At 38.8% G+C, this 21,788-nt stretch overlaps 1 protein-coding gene across 1 annotated transcript in view; it reads left to right on the forward strand.

Annotated features, from left to right (window-relative positions):
- SUSD5 (sushi domain containing 5) overlaps nucleotides 1-21,788 on the forward strand; it is a 40,338-nt gene that overhangs the window by 15,097 nt on the left and 3,453 nt on the right. The window contains exons 3-4 of the mRNA XM_027729164.2: nucleotides 5,910-6,028; nucleotides 14,565-14,753. Of these exons, the coding sequence (XP_027584965.1) occupies nucleotides 5,910-6,028; nucleotides 14,565-14,753 (308 nt within the window). The remainder of the gene's footprint in view (nucleotides 1-5,909; nucleotides 6,029-14,564; nucleotides 14,754-21,788) is intronic.

Consider the following 21,788-nt stretch of genomic DNA (forward strand, 5'->3'; position numbering starts at 1 on the left):
GATTAGCCAAAAAAAAGCCCCTCTCTTATCAAATGTGATTAAAGGTCATCAGTTTATCTGAGCAAAATGAAATCAGAAAGGGGATATACTTACTCTTTGCAAATGCACAAGAGTAGCTAGTACCAGAGTTTTAACTTGTCAGGTAGTTCTAATGAGGTTGATTTTCTAATTTTCAAAAGAAGTTCACCCATTTTGCCTTTTTTTTTTTTAGAATCTCTGTAATGCTTTGTCCTATCTGAAAGCTTTTTCTTTGAGAATTGAGCTTCTTTATAAATTAATAGCATTCAGAAAATATTATTGTATTTTTAAACCTTTTGATAACTAATCAGTAACATCTGTTATGAAAGCCATGGATTAAACTGAAACCCATAAAATGAAATTGGGTAAAACCAATTTTCTAGTGATGTGTCTTTGAGCATCCAACTAGTCCAGGCCAGGAAGCAACATGAGTCTCCTTTTCATGCACTAAGAATGCTCAAATTATATGTACCTAGTGATATTAGAGTAAAATGGCTATATAAAATCTTTCATACTAGGCTACAGTATAAAAATCTGCATGAATGGGCCATATTTATTTAATGAACAGAGACCTCACTATTTCAGTAGTCATATGTACAATTTTAAGCACAAAAGGCTGCATTTTGGTGTATATTTTTAAGAATCTAAAGGATATTGGTTCTGCCTTGGTAAGACCTCCTTTTGACATTTCCAGTGGCAGTATTGCTGTTGGAATGTCTCTTCATGTCACACTTAGCAGCTGCTTTCTTTGGATCCCATCCAGCCAAAATTAGCCTCTATAGTTCCCAGTCAATGGACTTTCCAAAGCCCACCTGTGCTCCCCTTCACGACTTTTCAGGGAAATTTTCTTCCCTTTGGTAATCGTGAACATGTCATATATATTTTATTCCTCATCAGAGCCAGCTTTCTAATTTGCAGTTTCCCAAACTACAGAACGGAAAGACTAAGAATAAAAATCCCCTGGTCTGGCTTCCATACTACTGTTTGTTTTTTTTTTCTCTTACCTCGTTACTGAAACACAAATGGTAAAGCTGACCTGTGAAAAAAATTAGCAGATGTAAAAGATTTATCTTAATTAAGAAAAGTGATGAAGTTATTAACTTTCTAATTAGGGGAAGGTTTGTTATAGTTATAGTATGCTGTGAACCAGACCTCCACAGTGCCTCAGCTAACACATTGGTGATGTTCTTCTGCATGAATATATTCGTATGCAAGTTCATACTACTATGAATAAATGTCATAAGACCATTCTGACTCAGTTCAGTGAATTTATTGACTAAGACTACAAAACTTACAATCAACTGGCAGATAAAGTAGTGACTACAAAAAATCCCAGTCCCACCTACTGGTTTCTGTGCTGATGGATCACGCTTTGTCATATAAACTCAGCTGTTAACTCCATATGTTTTAACTTGGGCTTACTGAAAAATTTTCAAGTATTGCCTTGTAATTATCTTAGAAATTAAGTAGCTGTGGATAGTACTACAAACAAAATTTATATAAAAATACTATGTGTCTATTAAAAATACCTTTATTAGACATACATACAATATACTAAATTGGGTATCTTTACTACAGTTCAAGCATATCATCATGGCATATTTATTAGTATATATTATATAATGGCATATCATGGCATATTGTGAAATAAATACTATTCATGCTAGTTTTTCTGCTGTTTTCTTCTCTGAACAGAGGAATTAGGAGAAGAGCAAAATATGCCAGTTACTCATTGGTCACATAATACATTAGAAAAAATTTAAGCAGCACAAGAGTAAGCCGAAGGCTTATGGGAAGTCTGGTTCATCCTTTATTGTGCTGCAGGTTAGATTTTCTCCTCATGTGTGCACATGATAACTGCAGTATCTGAGTCATGGCACAGGAAAACAATGAGCAGTTTGGCCAACCTCCGATCTTTTTTTTCGAGGTAGGTACAAAAGAAGGACTGTTAATTGTTCTTACTTGGATGAATGTGTTGTACAGCAGGAATTAAGCTGAGGTTCAACACAGTGCAGAGTCTCCAGTCTCTGGTTTTCTCTGTTGAGAGGAAAACCATGAAACCAGTTGTCCCTCTAGGCTGGGTAGCGGGAGGTTGAGAAGTTTCTCTGTAGTTTGTCTAGGAAACAAAGGAGACACCATCAAGCACCTTCCCACTTTCCATCAGAGAGCAGGGACTGCTGTTAATACCACTAAAACCCTCTCCTTTCCCAAGTACATTTTTACCTTACTGAATAGTGTATGGTACTTACATGGTCTATAGAGATAGTGTGTGTGATTGATTGATTGATTGATTTTTATACTGAGATTGTGAGTTCATGGCCATGTAAGGATAGTTTTCAGGGACACATGAATGTTTCAAGCAGATGTGTATCACAGAAGATTATTATGAATGATCTGCAGTCTGAATCAGTATGTTTCTTCTGAGCATGTTCTACCTTCACAAGAGATCTCCACAGAAGGAACAACAAAATTTAATCTATTTCTTAACTATAGGGTACAAAATCAGGAAATTACATTTCTCTGAGCATCAGATGACATTGTATGCTGAGTAATGAGAAAGTCCGCTTGAGTTCAATTAATACATGAAAGTAGCAATAAATAGAATTAAAGTTCCCGACATGAATAGCTTTGTAGGTGAATGTATCCCCTAAAAAACTGTAAAGTGACATTCTCTCAGCCTTGATGTATGCCCCAGTGCACAAATTCAAAACAGTAAAGAAACACAACTTCTCAGCAAAGGTGCCGAAAAGACTAGGAAAACTGTACAATTTTTTGTTCTTTATTTCAGCACGGCAATGCTGCTGCTGAAGAAATTTTAAAATATGTTTAAGTCTGAATTGATAGCCATTTTTCAGTCATGAAAAGTGAAGTTAAGAGCATCAAACTCTACCTTTTAGAATGGAGACAAAAGTGTACCTGTATATTTAAACTGTAATTATAGATTAAAAGCTAGCATTTTAGGATTTAGGGAAACCCTCAGGAACTCAGAGAAAAGAGACTATTATTGTGTATTTTTAGTCATACCTGAAGTCCTACCAACTGCAAAGAGACTATTTCTATGCCAAGGTTTGCAGGTCTGATCATTAGACCCGCTACTAAGAAATGCTGAGCACTCTTGAAGTTCAACAGCCATAATAATACCTTACTGAAGATGTTTGCTTGCAGGACGGAGCTTGTGGTAGGAAACTACTGACAGAGAAGGTGGAATGAGAGATATGAAATAGATTTTTTTTCCTTCAGATTTTTAGAATCATTATGGTGTGAAAAGATATCTGAGATAATCAAGTCCAATCATTAACCTGGCACTGTTGTGAGTACAAGACAAGATTTGTTTCATTTCAGAAGAATTGCTTTAGAAAGTTTGCAGTTTTAATCAGTTCAAATTTAATACGACAACAATTCAAACTAAACTCCTAAGTAGCAGATTAATCAGGGTCTAGTCTGGTGTAGAAAAAAAAAAAGAAATAAACAGGAAGAGCACTTTTTCAACTTCATAAAGGACAAAATTTAGTGAGAAATTCTTGTAAAAATCTTAACATAATTTAAAGCCTTTCTTTATGTATAATGTTGAAACTATATGCAAGGTACACCTTTGTAAGTCAGATTGGATAGCAGCTGAGAAATGTTCTTAAATGAATTAGCTAATCAACTAACTAAGCTAATCTGTCAACTACAAACTTGTAAAAAGAGGTGAGAAAAACTTGCTCTTTAAATCACAATCTTATACGTGAGCCAAGTATCGATTACTTGATTACACCAGGGATGTGACACCCATGGACAACATTTTAGCTTGTTGAAGAACTGATAAAAAATTACAGTGCTTGGGCAGAAGCTAAATATATAAATATAGTAACTGGATTTAGAAATCAGAAATTTCAAGATTTTAAAAAAATTCTTCCAAGTGTGAGGAACTTTATTCCTTGACAGAACATAGAAATGGATGTGGCTTGATTTTCAGAGACCAGAATTTTATGATGGCAACAGTTTTCAAAATTGGTTTGGTTTGTTGGGTGGGGTTTTTTTGTTGTTTTGGTTGTTTTTTGTTGTTGTTGTTGTTTTGGTTTGGTTTTTTTTTAGTTGGATTTTTTTTTGAGAGACGGGGAGACCCTGAAGTCTAAAGTACACAACTGCAGACAAAAAGCATGTTTATTTACAGACATATCACTGTCTACTTGGTGCTGCAAGGCCTAAGTGATCCAGGGACCTAAGCAAGTAATTATTGAAAAGATTAAGGTTGATAAGGCACTTTTTGAAGGGAGGCATAACTGTCTCGTTCACTTAGACCTCGTAAGACCTGGTGGAACAATATGTGAATACATACAGAAATTTTCTAATTGATTCTTCCAGTCATCTCAACTCAGCTTGGCAGAACAAGTCATTTCTGTCTAGGTGCCTAATTACTGACTTAGACGTCTTGGACTTTAAATGCATTAAATTCTAAGATAACTTGATTTAAAACTTGTATGGACAATATTCACTTCAAGTGATTCCCCAAAAGATCAAGTGGAGTTTTCCTTACAAAAGAAACATATTTGATTTGTAATCGTAAAGGGGCTTTCAGCAGGAAATGACATCATGTTGTTTTCCAGAGCAGAAGTGTAGTAGGAACCATTCTGGTGCATAAGCATGACCACCACCAAATGGCTTGTTTCATGTTGCTTTTGTTTGTTTATATTAAAAGAACATTAAAGTTGCATATTTAACTACTCAAAACTAATACATGCCGAAATGAAGATAGTCTATACAGCCATAATTCAGCCTATTTCTGTAAATCAATTGTTATATATATTTAAGTGCATGATCAGATATTGGGTTACCATTGGATCTTTTCCATGCTCAGTGAATGGGTATTTTATTTTATTTGACTTTATCTTATTTTTTATTCCTCAAATTCAGTGCACGACTGACGACACATTAGTTCAACAATTGCACAACACGAAATGATACATTTCCTTCACTGGAAGGATTCCTCTGTGGAAGGCATTTTCGTCTGGCTCTCGCTAGAATAGCTGACTGTGCAACACTTCTACAAGCCTGCTGTGCACAAAAATATAAACCCCTCACCATTAATATCCAGCTGCAAAAATTTGGGCTGAATTCACTTTCCCAGCCTTTGTAACCTTTAATGTAACAGTAAAACCAGTGTTTTCTACAACAAGCTCTCTTCTATTTGTTAGTTTTAAGCAGCCAGCACAGCTGAGAGAAGAGAGATAATTAATAAACTCTTCCTTCATGTTCAGCATCTACAGGGCTGTAAAACCAAATACAGACTTAAAACTTTTCAAGCCTATGAGGGGCAATAGGATGGATTAGTTACTGCTGAGTACCAAACCAGAAGAAATGGAGTTTACACAAATGTGTGAAATTACTATTAAAAAACCCTCAATTTTATTTCCAAGAACCCAAGACAAATTTTCTGAGCTTGCCTGTGTTAGCCTTTGAGCGGTTAAATATGCAACCTAGTCATTCTTTAATGTAAAATGCTAATGATTTATAATCTTTCAGATTATAACCTTGAGTTTTCCATTCATTTCTATCCAGGTGTTATTGGTGGGAATGTGTACTGCTGAAATGTGAGAGAAGAATATGGCCTTAAATACTCTGGGTCTAGGTCTGATATTTAGAAGTATTACAGAATATAATAAGATAAACATTCCTTATTGCTTCCTTTGCCTTGAAATGATCTACAGCAAACATTTTTTTAATTATTTCTATTTCTCTCTTGGCTTCTTTTCATAGATCTTCCCACACTAATCTCTTACGTGCCATCTATGAAACAGTTAAGCTGAGGCTAAAGCCTGACTACTCTGATAAAAAATCTTCAAATTTCATCTGCATGTACAACTCCAGAAGATTTCTGATTATTTTTTTCTTCTTCTTCTTTATTTTAGGACAATTATATGCAGAAAGACGGGCAGCAAACAGCAGAGCGTGAAAGCCATTGATGTTAAAATTGAAACCGATCCCTTTGAGAATGACCAATATGGTGCTTTTTGTGTAAAGGATGAAGGTCAGCACTGATATACTTTTGAAATAATTCACAGTCATTGCTATCTTGTAATGTTAAAAGTTTTGCCTTCAATTTTTTCTACTGGTGAGAAGCAAAAAAGGAAATGTAAAAAATAAATCCTTATAGTCATCACCCACTGAGCCAACTGCTGAAAAGACATTGTTGCAGCAAATAAATTGCATTATCTTTTGTCTTTGCTGCAGTTTAGCAAGTTCAAACAGCACTACAGACCCAGCAGAATCCATTTTGGTGTTCACAGAACATACTTTATGAAAAGGAATATATCTGGCGCAAATATGATGGACGTGCCTGAAGCATCTCCCTTACTCAGCACTGTAGCAGAATGTAATTTAGCAAGGTGATTTCGAGCCCCAAAACACCACATTGTTTCAAAGCCTTTGACACTGTCTCCCATGGCATTCTCCTGTAAAAGCTGGCAGCCCACGTCTTGGACAGGGGCACTCTGTGCTGGGTCAGGAACTGGCTGGAGGGCCGGGCCCAGAGAGTGGTGGGGAAGGGGGCTGCATCCAGGTGGTGACCGGTCACCAATGGTGTCCCCCAGGGATCAGTGTTGGGCCCAGTTCTGTTTAATATCTTTATTGATGATCTGGATGAGGGGATTGAGTGTACCATTAGCAGATTTGCAGATGACACCAAGATGGGGGGGAGTGTCAATCAGCTGGAAGGCAGGAGGGCTCTGCAGAGGGACCTGGACAGACTGAAGAGTTGGGCTGATTCCAACAGGATGAAGTTCAACAAGGCCAAGTTCTGGGTCCTGCGCTTTGGTCACAACAACCCCATGCAGCGCTACAGTCTGGGCACAGGGTGGCTGGAGAGCAGCCAGGCAGAAAGGGATCTGGGAGTTTGGACTGAAGGCAGGTGAACGTGAGCCAGCAGAGTGCCCAGGTGGCCAAGAAGGCCAGTGGCATCCTGGCCTGTATCAGGAACAGGGAAGGTCCTGTGGCCAGCAGGACTAGGGAAGTGATTATTCCACTGTACTCAGAGCTGGTGAGGCCACACTTGGAGTACTGTGTCCAGTTCTGGGCCCCTCAGTTCAGGAAGGATATTGAGGTGCTGGAGCAGGTCCAGAGAAGAACAACAAGGCTGGTGAAGGGGCTTGAGCACAAGTCCTATGAGGAGAGGCTGAGGGAGCTGGGGTTGTTCAGCCTGGAGAAGAGGAGGCTCAGGGAAGACCTCATCACTCTCTACAACTCCCTGAAAGGAGGTTGTAGCCAGATGGGGGTTGGTCTCTTCTCCCAGGCAACTATCAGTAAGACAAGAGGGCACGGTCTTAAGCTCTGCCAGGGGAGGTTTAGGTTGGATATCAAGATGAAATTCTTTACAGAGAGGGTAATCAGGCATTGGAATGGGCTGCCCAGGGAGGTGGTGGATTCTCCATCCCTGGAGGTTTTTAAGATAAGACTGGATGTGGCACTTAGCGCCATGGTCTAGCAACCACAGCGGTAGTGGATCAAGGGTTGGACTTGATGCTCTTGGAGGTCCTTTCCAAGCCGGCTGATTCTATGATTCTATGATTCTATGATATCTATCAGTATACAACATTTGTATGCAAATAACGCCATTTTAGTGCTGTTTTGGGGTTTTTAATTTGTTAACAAGCATAGACCAGCCCACCAGGGACTCTGATTGATCATGGATGATTCTGAAAACCAAACTATTTCCAATGTAAGTTGGTGCTTTGACTTTTTGATATTAAAATTCTGGAACCCACAAGCAAAGATGAATTCTGAAGGCAAAAAGTAAATTGTTACTGACAGGTCGGATTGTGTAAAGAAGTTTGGGAACACTTGAAGCAGATTGTTGATGTCCATAGCGAGTTTTTGCATCCCGTTTCCAAGAAAAGCAAAGGCAAGCAGACATTTACTGAGAAGCAGTAAGTTCACCACACAGGGGTCATTCTAATAAACAGTGGCAGCAGCGGTGATGAAAGTACAGCTGAAGTGAAATGTAGCAGAGGTGATGCATATTTGATGTGTACCAAATCATTTTTTTAGAAAGAGCGATTTTAGTAGAGTTTGACCATCCTCTCAAATAAGCCTTGTGATATCAAATCCAGGCTCCGTGCGGCTGTGAGCAATGCCAGCTCTGTCACCCAGTTGCTAATGTTGTCACACAAGCACCTTTGTGCTTTCTTCCATGCTGCTCCTCACATATAGGAGCAGCTCCCTGTAAACATCTGCAAAACTCTCTCATTGTCTTCCTTCAAATCTCTCTTTTGTCATCATTCCCCCCTCGAGAAAAACCTTGCAGTGGGTGGGACAGCTGTGGGATGCTGAAATCATTGCTCTGGCCACTATTGTTCCATTGTGCCCTTGTGCTCCCCTGTCTGTCCCAACCTGCTCCATCTGAGCTTACACGTAGATGCTGGATCTGAGAGAAGGAGCTGTGTTTACCTTTTGCATTTAGTTACTGCTCATGGTAACGGGGTTGTAAAGATGAAGATAAGAACATAACAGACAAGGTTATGCTGCAAAGGAGTACTACATAGGACTCGGAAACTGCATAGTTAAAATTCAGGGAAAATTCAGGTCATTTACAAAGAACAACCATTTTTTTTAACAATTTGTTTTGTACAAGGCAGGGAATTTTCTGATGGCAGAATGGGATGATCGTTCCAATGCACTCACCAAGCATTTCTTATACACAGAAACATTTCTGGATGACTGTAAGGTTCCCTCTTCTTTGAAAATAGAAAAAATTTGGGATGCAGAGCCAATGTTTGAATGGAAAGGCTTAAGAGAAGTTGTGTGGCAGAGCCTAGTTTGTAGCTGGTATGGAAAGAGCAAAGTCCAGAAAGGAAATAGCTTTAACATGCAAGTATAACACACAGTGACACACAAGCCAGCACAGAGCTGTTGACCAATGAAATAATATCCTACACCTCAAGGATGCCACTTCTAGTTTTAGCAAATGCCCAGTAAGAAGCAGCAACAGCAAACCCTGTGCCACAACCTCACACATAGCATATCTGTTTTGATGTTTTGTACATGTGGCTCATAACTACACATCTAAGTCTGGATTAATGAGTTGTTCATTCATGAAACCTCATGAATATTTTTTTCTTTTAGAAAACTGGGCATCACTTTTAAGCACTACAATTTCAATTTTAATACAGAAATACGTTAGTAGTAAATACAAAAGGCAAGTTGTTTTACGCTGTTGAAACTGATAAATCCTGGGTTTCTTACACCGAGACCTATGTCCCCATATTAATTTCTTCCAGCCCTTTAATTTCTTCTATATTCATCCAACCAATAATCTGCAGTCCCATATGAAATTCATCTGGTTGTTTCTCCAGTGTTTCTCAACCTCACCCTCTACCCATCATCTCCCCACCCTCAGGGCACTCTCAGCTCCTTGCTGGGTCTGGGAACGGCTGGCTGGGCAGAGGGGTGCTGTGCTGTGGCTGCCTTGGAGATATGAACATGCTGGTTTGTTAATCAGTGGGCCAGAACTGCATGTGGGAACAGTAAGAGCTGAGTCCTACATGTGCCCATCCCGATGGAAAAGACACCTGGCTTTGGCTCTTTCCTCTTTTAAACTCATCTCACCACAATGAGCAGACACTCAGCAGCTTTCCTTCTTTGTCAGACTTGGCTGAGTTGAGATTGGTTGGTTGAGAATGGACAGAGGGAAGAGTCATATTAGCTTTCTCTTCTTCAGTTGATGATAGTAGCTCTTCAAACTCTATTTGCAGTTCTTAGGATTGTGCAAAGGGCATCTCGAACCACCATGAAACTTCTAGTACAGACCATTACAAAAATTTCCTTCTTAGGCCTTGATTTATAATTGACCTTGACTCAATTAACATTTAGCATGCAAATGAGTTCAGTCAAATTCCTTAAGCACACACCTCAGCATGCCCCAACAGCAGGGGCAGTGGTCAGGTGCTAGCAAGAGCTCTGGGTGTACTTTCAACATCAGGAAAATAAAAATCCTGAAGAGAGAGAGACTTTTTTTTGGTTTTGTTTCTGAAATGGTTTTTGTTCCGTATACACAGAAGAATCACAAGAACCTTTGAGGCTAAGAGTTGTTTTACATGGAATTGGTACTAAGGGTTGTGTTTGACAAGGAAAGATGTAGCTGTAATATTTTATGAATGTTGTGAGAATAGCTGCAGTTTTCACAGTACAGAGAAATGTGTCTTCTTGATTTCCTGTAAAGTGATGTTTTATGAAGCCACTAGAGTCAGCAAGACAACTCTGTAACAGCTCAGGATGTGCTGAGATCAGAAGTTTCTCTCTTAGCCCTGAGTGCCAAAATATACCTAAAAGTATATTAGATTCTGCCTATTCTGAATATGCATCATCACACATAAAGTCAGATCTGTAACACAGAGTGTGTATTTATTCTCTAGCAAAGCTCGTAAGAAAATGCCTCAAAGTATAAAGTAGATAAGGCAAGAAAACTAGAAAGCTGGAATTTTTCCTGCCTGTCTTATTTTTTTTTTGTTATACCACACACCGTTCAATTTCATATGTATATAATACTTTTGGTTCTCTTTCTTATTTTTTTTTATGCAGCAAAGGAAAGATCTTTTGGTTAATAGCTCCCAAGTTTTGCTGGTTCTTTCTTTCAGTCACCCACTGATATTTACAGGCAACAAGTAAGATCTCTGTTCCATAAGGCTTTGATTTGCTGCCACCACAGGAAAACTAAACAGGCAGCAACTTGTAGTACAGTACAGCATAAATGCAAATCAAACTTTTTTAAACATGACTCCTGGCTCCAGATATCCATCGAAGCTTGATGGTTTACATACATATTTCAGTTTGCCTTTTTCAACAGTATAAAAAAAGAAAATAGTGTGTTCTTTACAGAAAATATATTAAATGTACTTTACAGGAGCAATCAAACTGCAGTTTGCTTTGTGTAATATTTGAACTATTTCTTTGTATTTGTCATGCTTTGCTGTGGATATAAAATTTTTCATTTTTTTAGTACTACAGCTTTCTTTTTTCCAGCTTCGCATATAGCTGACAGTGAATTCCCACCTACGTGGTGATGTCATTTAAACTAATAAAGTCTTACGAGTCCTATCAACATAAGAGGTATTGGCATCCCAACATTGGTGGCTTACAAGCAACACTTACATTGGCTATAATTGAGGTTTGGTTTTTTGTACTCTATTTTCGCAGTACTTTTATCCAAATAGAAAAATTCCATATACTTTCAGGTCTCGGCAATCAAGAAGGAAAACAAACATCTTCACTCATCTCTTTCACAGGCCTGACTGTTAAGAGTTGTGTTTTCTAATTTCTTAATGACGAGATGACATCCTACAAATTCCAGTGGTCTCTCTGGAAAAACTCTACTGAATTGAAGGGTTGTAACAGGGGATGCTTTATGTCAAAGCAGATGTCTCACGTCACCTTTCAGAGCGTGGTACAGAATTAAAGTAGCGACTGCAGATAAACAGATTCCAGTAAATTCCCAGTTCTGCCAGGTGATATGGAAGCTGAAGTCTGCGTCTTTTTCATGTTGATTTTTTCTGCACTGGTCTTAGGCTGCCCTTTCTGTAGGCAGCGTTCTATCAAGACATCTCAAAAAGAGTCTTTACAAACTAATGGGAGGTTGTAATTCAAGTAAAGATGCTTCTGGAGGAATCCAGGTAGGGGAGGAGAGGTGCTGTGTTCTTAAAGTGACGTGTGTCAACTCTTTGCCAGATATCACTTGTCACAAACTCCTTTCCACACAAGATTTGGAGTTAAAGCCAGTATTCTGAGGAGCCATTTTTCCTAAAAAACAGTAATTGACTGAATATGGTAACTCAATTAACAGGAGGCCTCTTCAGTCCCATGTAAAAAATAGTTAATGAGTCTCTAAGAGGTCTGTAACCAGAGCCATTACTAACCCTAACATATTTTTGCTCAACACTTACATCTTTGCTCTGCTACTTATTCCCTATCATTTTTCATATGTTGACTCTGTCCTGATTTCTACACATGTATATTAAGGTCTTTCTTGACTGTAGCAGTGGTTTTCACTCAAGGAGACAGTCTGTGCCAAACTGCTGACAGGAGGATCTTCTGTGTACTTTAACTAATTTTCTTATATCTGTGCTGTGCTGTCCTGTCTTGCTCTGTAGCCCAATCCACTCTTGTTTACCAGAGGTCAGTTATCAACATATGGAGCTGTGTTATGTGATTGACCTCAGTGTCAATACATAGAAAACTCAGGAAGGGTCATGATGTCCAGAAACCAATGCCAAATTCCCAGGTTTGAGATGTGATCTCGGACACAAGCAGGCAGAGCATGGGACCTCTTGGGTGGCCCTCAAGTATCAAGAAGATCATGCTCTTCTACTGGGAACCATGCAGTGCGCTAATTTTTTAGCAAGCACTGAGAAATCATGCTGGTTTATGGGAGGATAGATGAGGGGAAAATCAGAGCTCCAGATCGAGAGTTCAGCACTAGAGGAGCCCAGTCCTCATCTACCAGCATCACCACTCCAGGCAACCCCTGTGGTTGCCTTAACAAAGAGCACCACTGTTCCTCTACATGACAAGCTGCTGCCAACACACCCTCTGTCACGCTTTGTGGCCTAGATCTGCCTCCTCTCTTCCAGCAAGAAAATGGCCCAAATGCCGCACTGAGCACAGATTGTTGTTACAAATAAGCCCGTGCTCTTCCAGCTCCTAGTACAAAGGCTGCAGACAAAAACCTGAAGCCTGTCCCCAGAAGTGGCTCAGTTTGATGAGTTGCTGTGCCAGTGTCACTTCTGTACATGTACCAGAAAGAACATGTTTGGCAAAAGGATGAGCAGGAATTGTCATAGCAACCAAGACTGCAGCAGGATGAGGAACCATAAGATGCTGTAACCCAGAAAATTCCTGTACATCTTACACAGGAGAGGACAGCAGCAAAATGGATGTAGGAACTTGAGTTTGTCTTTGCAAGATATCAGCTTTCACTTAAGCTTGTCCATGCTGCCATTCAATATGCTCTGCAGCAAAGGCATGACTTTACAAAGTCACAAGAGAGTCAAAAGTTCCCCACAGAGTGCTGGTCTGTGAACGTCTTTAAAATCTCTACTTTTCTTTCTATTTGACACCAGCCAGATCTCTCTTTCAGGCTCTCATAATCCTGTTACCATGTCTGTTGTCAAATTTTACTGTAAAGATCCCTCCACCTTTCTTCTTTCCTGGAAGGTTATAATGTGATTTTTGAATGTGTTTGCCATAGTTAACTAATGTGTTACTTTTATGCTTCCTCTGGCCACAGGATCAAGAAGCAAGGCTTTGTAGATAAGAATACTCTCTGAGGTATCCTCTGATGTATAATTGTCCCATGCAACTTTGGGATCAATACTTCCCTCAGAGCAGACACACAGCTCCCATTCGTACCAATAGAGGTAGCTATATAAATAAAGTACATGAAATGCAGGGCTCTGTAGCCTTCCTATGAAGCAGTAAAATAATTTTTTATTCCTTTCATCCACATCAATCTCTGTTCATCTGACCAGTTCACAGGAAAGGCATTAGCTGCTAACTGCGCCTCACTTCCTCAGATGCCAAACCTCCATAAGACTGTTCATAGACTGAGCTTTGTGCAGCCTCAACAGCTTGTTTTTTTCTGTCAGTGTGTGTGCATGACTCCCACTAAGTTCTGAAGGTGTTAGACAGTATATATATATATATATATATATTTATATATTTATATATTTATATATTTATATATTTATATATTTATATATTTATATATTTATATATTTATATATTTATATGTATGTGTGTGAGTGCACAGTATAGAGAACAGACTTCAAAGCTTTGACTTCAGTAGCATGTCCCTTATATTAGTGGCAGCTTTTTTTCAGCATACCTAGTTGAGAAGTGGTTAGTCAGGTCTATCAGATGATTTCTGAAAGCCTGATCCAAAGGAACTTTCACAGAGGGTGGATGTTTATTGTAGGATTTTCATTTCACTACAAGGTAAACAGCTGGCAACATAAATACATCATATTTCTAAACAAGCATGTATTTACCTATGCTTGGGTCAGAAGAGGGTAGATGATGGGAAAAGCAGCAGCTGAGACTCAGAAGGATTTTGCAGAATGTCCCCAGGGCAAAAGCAGGAAAGCCTGAGCTTTTGCAGAAAGGAGACTGAGAAAAGCTTTTCTGTCAAAACTATTGCCCATTGAAAACACCAGACATGAACTGGTGTCAATTGAACTGTTGCTGATGATGCCCTAAAAGTGGACTCCTGCAAAATAGCAAGGGTGCTCTCTGAAGATGTTTCTCCTTCTACATGTTTAGGAGCACAGTCTTGGAGGTCACTTTTTCAGCTTCCAAACAAAAGCCTTTTTAAGGTTATTGCATCACAGTTATAGCCCAATACATACCTCCTCAAATACAGCTGAAAATAGTTGTGAAGGAGCATAAGAGCATTAAACAGATGAGATTTCTGTGGACATGTATAAGTTTATCCTCAGGATAACTCTTTCAGCACTGCTGTTAGCACCGTATTAAAAGACTGTTGTAAGGTCTCTACAATCTCGTCTCTTTTTACCTTTCAGACAAGCCCTGTGGGGACCCACCATCTTTCCCCCACACCATCCTGCATGGCCACACTGGCTTTGAAATGGGGGATGAGCTGCTGTATGTTTGTGCCCAGGGGTACATCATGGGCAACAAGGAGACAGCGTTCACGCTACTCTGTGACAGCTGCGGGGAGTGGTACGGGCAGGTCCAGGCCTGTGTCAAAGGTAAGCTCACCCAACACAGGGAGCATCCCTCCAGGAGGTCACATCCTCCCATCAGCCTAAGCAAGATTGTTCCGTGCTCGCGGGGGTGTGTCCTGGGCAGTCCCTGGGAAGGTCAATGCCTTATCTGGCCCAACAAGGGTTCTATAATCCCATTGGTAGACATCTCCAATAAACCACAGGAAAGGATAACTTATTCATACTTATATGAGCATGAAAGTTCTTTCTGGGCAGCAGAATCCGTTCAATATAAAAAAACCTTTTAAGTTCTTGACTATTTCCACAACCCTGTAAGAAGCTAGATGGGATGATCTGAGCTTTTACTAGCCCTTTCCTTTAGCTTTACTCCTTTTGAACCTCTGGCCTCACACATATGATAAATGCTGCTTCCTTTTGTTAGTCTGGGAAAATTAAAGACTTATGTAAGTTAAGAGACCTACCTGTGCCATAGAAGTCATCTGTGACAGAGTGGCAGAAATGCATTTTGTGTTATAGCTAAGCAGTGAGACAGAAAAGTTTTTTAAAAAAGTGTATAATTTTTTAATTTGCCCCAATAAAAAGGTGAACAATTCTTAACTTGTACCCAAGTTTTTGTCTACAAACACAATAGTAGCTGCCCAGATATTTATTCCATTAAAAGGAATGAAAGTGGATTTTTTTATCAAATGACTTGACTCAAGAAAACAGATTTTTATTGAAAAAACAAAACAAACGAAAAATTTCAAAATAAATCTAACCCAAACCAAAAAAAACAAAAAAAACCCCAGAACCAAAAAAAAAACCAAACGAAAACCAAAACAAACAAACAAAAAACCCCCAACCGAACCAAAACCCCAAGCAAAATGTAAAAGTTCTGGGAAATTAAAAGAATGATATTTTCTTAATTTAAATCCCCAATAAGATCCACCTTTAGTTATTCTTCAGTAAGCTTTTAACTTCATCCATGTTTAAACATAAGCTAAATAGTACCACGAGTTCAGGTGTGGGTGTAATGTGAATTCTGCTTTCCCTTGTTACCCTGCTCAGTGCATAATCTCACCGTTTTTTCCAATATTTAAGAATAATCATCAGAGTATCTTACTATTTTTTTCAGGGAGAAATCACAGTTTTAAGATATTATTTCTAGCAAAACAGATAAATTTTAGGCAAAGGACTGGGCAGCCATTGGGTAGCTGAGCTATCTATATGGGCTGAAGTTAGCATATCAGTTTCAGAACCCATATATTCCTTAATGCCCAGGGGCTTGCAAAGAGTTATTTTTACTTATGAATATATACCATCAGGCAATGGATAATCATGAGAAAAGGTCAAACTTGTTCTTAGCAGAAATAGGTCATGTCTGTGCACCTGGGAACCAGACTTTCAAACCCATCCAAATGGCAGAGATATAAGAAAAACCCCAAAATAAAAGAACCAACATTTTTCTGAACTACTTCAGCTTCTGAAACTGTTCTTACAAACAGTAGTTCAGATGATTATGCAAAATATTGCAGGGCATAGAGGAGGAGCATGAAGGGAAAGACAGAAAAAAAGAGTATCTACATCTGATCATAGAATACAGAATCATAGAACTGTTTGGGTTGGAAAGGACCTTTAAAGGTCGTCTAGTCCAACACTCCTGCAATGAGCAGGAACATCTTCAACTAACCTAGTGGGTCTGAATCTCCTGTAATCTGCACCAAATTGATACTTCTTTTTCCTTCACTGAGATTAGTGGAAACGCTAACTTCACCACACACAGAAATAAAACTGTATTACATCAAAGTAAGGAAGGGAAAGAATCAGGCCATTTGAATAGTGTGTGTTTCACTGTTTCCTCTGGATAAATGGTCTATTTCCCGTGTTCTGCCTGAGCCTTTCACACAGGGGAGCCACAGGGGAGAGAAAAATATTTTTAAAAGAAATAAGAAAGTGTGGCTGTAAAGTCACAAATATCAACAATGAAACTTGAGGCAGATGTGATATTGTGGATTATGATTTTTTAAATTGTTTCAGTGTAGACTTCATGCTGAAGGGTTTCCTCTAATTATTGTTTTTCAAACACTTTAAGGACCTGGGATAAAAAATACAATAAGTGTTCAATTAATATATTTAATCTTCCTGATTACAAATTTTTAAGAAAAAATACTTTACAGGAAGACTGAAATGTGTGTAGGGTTCATTATTTTTTAAAAAGTAAGAATTCAATGAAAAAGAACAGCAAAAAAAAGAAAGGAATTTAATTAAAAGAAACCTGATTTACAGTTGACTGATATTTTGGGGTCATAGGAGAGAGAAGAATAATTATTAAGTACTCCAGAATTCAGCATGCACACTGCTTTGTAAGTGCTTTGAGGCAAGAGAGCACCTTCCTATCATGAAGGTTAATTATGGGACTTAACAGAGAATTTATATCCCTGTTGGCAGACTGGACTACTGTCCTAACCAGCTGACAACAGTGGAAAGATGTTTGTGAATCCTCCTCAATGAACATTTAAGTGCTATGTTTAGAGGCTGGTAAGATGATACAGTTCCCTTGCTCTGCATCTGCGCTGGGTGAGCAACTGGAAACGTGAAGTGTTCCTGATGCTCTTACACCAACACGGTGGGACCACCGGGAGAAAACCACCATCAGAGGATTGAGAGATATAAGCCTGTTCCTATATCTTTCACTGTCTCTGAGACTGTGGAAAAGTCACTATACTGCTCTCTGCTGCTTGCTCCACCTCACCTGTGAAAGAGTGATGACATTTATCTAATTTCACAAAACTTTCTGAGATTTGTGGATGCCATACCTGTGTATCATAGTTCTAGTTGGTACCTTCTGCATTATAATGCCCAGCTGTCCAGGCAGAATATCAGACTAAACCACAATAATTTCATGTTTTTCTTGTTTGTGTAAAAACACTGGGCCTGCTTTACCCTCCCAGTTGTTCACCCAGAGCAAATAGAGAGTCAAAGAACTGTCATCACAGCAGTGTCTAAATATAGCCCTCAAGTGTTCTTTGAAGTCACTTTATATCGTCTCTCCTCTCTGTTTTGATCCAGTAAGAAGAGATACAGTCCATTCTGGCACCCAGGATGCAAGTGTATGGCCATACAGTTGGCAGATTTGTAAATTCAATGAAAAAAAAATTATGCATCAATACACATATAACCCAAAATACATGGCAAAACTTGACTATGGGCATAACTGAACAAAATTATTTTGGGGTTATATTAAGTGGATTTTTGATACAGTAAACTATGTTGGAAGTTAAGAAAACAGTACATTACAAATAGCTTTAATGTACATTGTGCACAACAGATAATAGACTGTAATTTTCAATCAAGATGCTTTTTAAGAAAAAAAGTGGCTCTGTACAGTTAGTGTTCCCTGTAATTCCTCATCATGAAAAGATGCTGTGTTCTAGCTGAAAACACAAGGATATTCAACCCAACAAGGCAACCTTAAGCAGAGAACAGGGAAATACATGAGTTTTGTAGTTTATTATTTTTCTATTTTTGTGGAAATAATGCATTTGTTTCGTATCCTGAAGACTGGCATTGTAGTAAGGTCTGAAAGCAGATGTATACATACCGTGCCGTGGCTGTCCTGCAGGCACAGAGACTAAAGTGACCATTGCTAAATGACATGAATTTTTTTCCCAAAATGAACTACAGGTTCAATATCAGAAGCATTAACACAAACACTTCTGTGAGGGAGGTCAGGGCTGCATTGCATTAGGCTGCATTGCATTAGGCTGCATCCCCAAGAGTTGCTTCCTCAAAGAGAAGGCAGATGATAAAGTTGGAAATCCTGACCCATCTCTGCCCTAAAACTGGCTCAAAAGAATATAATCTATTTATCCTTTTCTCTGGGCTGCTTTGGGTTTTTCCAGCTATATGCTTGTGGCAGAAGGGTTCCTTTCTTCTGCACATCGAAGGAATCTCTCCAGTGTCAACACTTGGATAGTTGCCTAGTGTGTTCAGACTTGGATTTGGCTAACTCTGACCATCTCTGAAAGTTTTATCTACAACTCCCAGTCATTTTGCCTGGTTCTCATTACTTTGCTTATTCTCATTACTTCAAACGTTGTTTTCTGAGTTGATTCACATTCATGTGGTCTGTAAGCACAACTGACCAGCACCATTTCTTTTTATGTCTTGGTTTGGTGGGGTTTTTTTGGTGTTTTGTTTTTTTTTTTTTCAAATTAAGAGAATCAAACAAAATGTCTTTGGCTTTCTATCTTCTTTGGGAATGCTTTTTATTTTTTTATTCTGAAAGTGCAAAGGAAGAGTTGTGACAGAAAAATAAAATCAGGAAAAAATATCTCCACGGCCTGTCAAAACATTTCTTATGACAAACTTCAGTTCCCTTTTCAGGCCTGTCAGTGAGCAGTTGTATTAGATTAATGTAAAGCATCGATCTGGCATGAACTGATTCTGCCAAATGGAATTAGAAAAAAAAATTGATGGGTTATTTATTTATATTAACAGGCTTTCTGCTGGAATAAAATTTATCCTCCTTCTTGTAGTTATTGCAAAAGACAAAAAGCAACGCAATATCTGTCTAACATACTCTGGTTGACTCGACAAAAGTGTGTTTGTGTGCCTGACCCAAGTCAAATGGATAATTCATTGAGATGCTGTAGTTCACAAATCCGACTGATCTTGGGCAAATTGGTCTACATGCTCTTTTCCTTCCCACCCTTAAAACAGATGCTGTCTTGTTAATGCTTGCTGTAGTTACTTTGAGATTCTTAGAATAAAGATGTTTTTATAGAGTAGAAATGTTTATAATGATGGTCTACATAGAATCAAGTTTCAATTTCCTGTACTCCAAAAATACATCCACAAAATATGCAGTGCACTTTATGGTTGTCCAAAATAGCAACACTCAAAATAGAGCTTGGATGCCAATATGCTATCTAGAAGAAAAATTAAACTGATCCAAGCTTGGAAAACCAAGTTCTTTGTATTTGCCTGTCTCTATGTTTGGTCACTGTTTTCACATTTGGATCAAAAATTGAAGTAGATGAAAGCTCTTAAGGACGGTTGCCTCCCAAAAATGTTTAAAAGGATTTTACCTTTTAATTGAGCTTCATGTCTTTGGTAGTATGTCATTGCAGCATCTGTTGCTGTAAAAGGTTCATTTTAGCCTCAGTAATCCCTTAGACATTGGGTAAAACTCACTGATCCTTGAGTCTGCCAGAGGAGGGTAGGGGTAAGATGTAACAATGACCAAATACAGAAAGATTCTGGTCTTGGATAAATTAATTTTAGTGCTAGCTCTTCTTAAAACCAGACCTGCCTAGGTAGAAAGGAAGATGCAATCACTTTTAAATCAGTTACTAGCTGTTTTAGAAAGGGATATAAATAATGGTTACAACTATTTGGATAAGAGGTGGAGCTGAATCTACTTTGGTTGTTGCTCTTCAGTACCAACACTAAGATTCAGGGAGCTCAAAAGTTCAAGAAATGCCAAGGAGGTGAGCAAAAAGAAGTGTAAAAATTGTGCAATCTGTTCTTGAAAATCAAGCTCACAGTGAACCTTAACAGACTGTCGTGGTAACACAAAATCACTAAATACTAAGTCCAAGACCCGTTTGAAGGTCAGAGGCCCAGAAGAAAGAACAGGGTATTGTTACTGTGTAAATCAATCCAGGATCATATAAATCAAAGCTTCAGAGTAAGGGGGTCTGTATTTCCTTTGATGGTTAGAGAGCTCAATAGCTGCTTTCATTCTGGCATCCTGTAAGCTAACATTAGTTATGTTGGTAGTCTTTGCTATAAACTATAGAAATACGTGAGATTGCATATGAAAATATGTTATAGCAGCTTTACAACTTGGACCACAATCTAATTGTCAGAAGGAACAAGACTCCCTTATGCAGTGACGAGCAGTGCATAATGAGCTCCAATCTCAGGCTCCCTTTAGACTACAATGGGCCTTTTCTTTCCTCAGCTCAGCATTAAGAAAGCATCAATTCATTTCTCTGTAGGCAGGATCAGGCCCAAAGACAGCAGGTTTGATGGAGACTTGATCGATGTTTCAACAAATCTTTAATATGTTCTGATAGACTGAGGACTTGTATTTTCTTAGGAGCACATGCTTTTTCCTGGTGTGCCTCCATAGGCTGAAACTATATGGCCGGAGAGGCACTAAAGAGAAAGAGCTTCAAATTTATAAAAAGCATGTTACTGCAGTTGTTAAGCATTCACAGTGATCCATACTCGTTGGTGAATGAGTACGGCTCATACTGGTCATCTCATTGACCAGTACATAATGAATACTAGCTGCTCGTTCATACTGCTAACTAAATAATAGGTCTGGAGGAAACAACACAAGCATGTGGATGTAATTTTTTTCATGGATGCGTGAACGTGCTCTAGAACACCATAACATAAAAATTCATGTTTCAACCTCAGCTGAATTACTGCAGTCTGAAAAGTAAATGAGTGGAAAAATAGAGGTACAAGAGACAGACAAGTGAAGACAGACTGGTGTGATGATGCATCTCAAAAAAGAAAACAATGACTATAACAGCTGGTAAATGGTGACTTCTCACATTACGATCTTCCAGTTCATATACATGCAACAGACACCTATGGGCTGTCCTGAGAGAAACTGGACTTTAGTGAAGCAGGCATGCCAGATATCAACTTCTAGCAGGAGTCTGGACGGACAACAAAATGGTTTGAGACACCACTTCCATGCAAAGAGAGTGCCATCCAGGTAGAAAAGTTCTTAAGGGAAAGCAAGACAAGGGACAAAATGAGGCTAACGTTTGATGGCTAGTAGAAGTGCAACATAGCAATGGCCAGTGCCATGCAGAGCTTCATGAACATGTTGCTAAAATGCTTCAGTATTCAGAGTTAGTCTCCATTCATTTACAAAATTCTGAAAAACTATTGGAAAAGATTTTAGGATTAACTAGAAAAGTGAGAGTCCTACCAGGAAGCTTTCCACTCCAAGAGTTGTATTCCCCTGATTGTTAAGTTACCCTTGCACCAGACAGAAGTCTTTTCTGCTTTGGAGAAGATGGAGAGGATCTAGAGGATTACATAAGCAGATGA

This window comes from Pipra filicauda, unplaced genomic scaffold (genome assembly GCF_003945595.2).
Source record: "Pipra filicauda isolate LSUMZ 115617 unplaced genomic scaffold, ASM394559v2 scaffold137_size4652046_pilon, whole genome shotgun sequence".
Classification (NCBI taxonomy): domain Eukaryota; kingdom Metazoa; phylum Chordata; class Aves; order Passeriformes; family Pipridae; genus Pipra; species Pipra filicauda.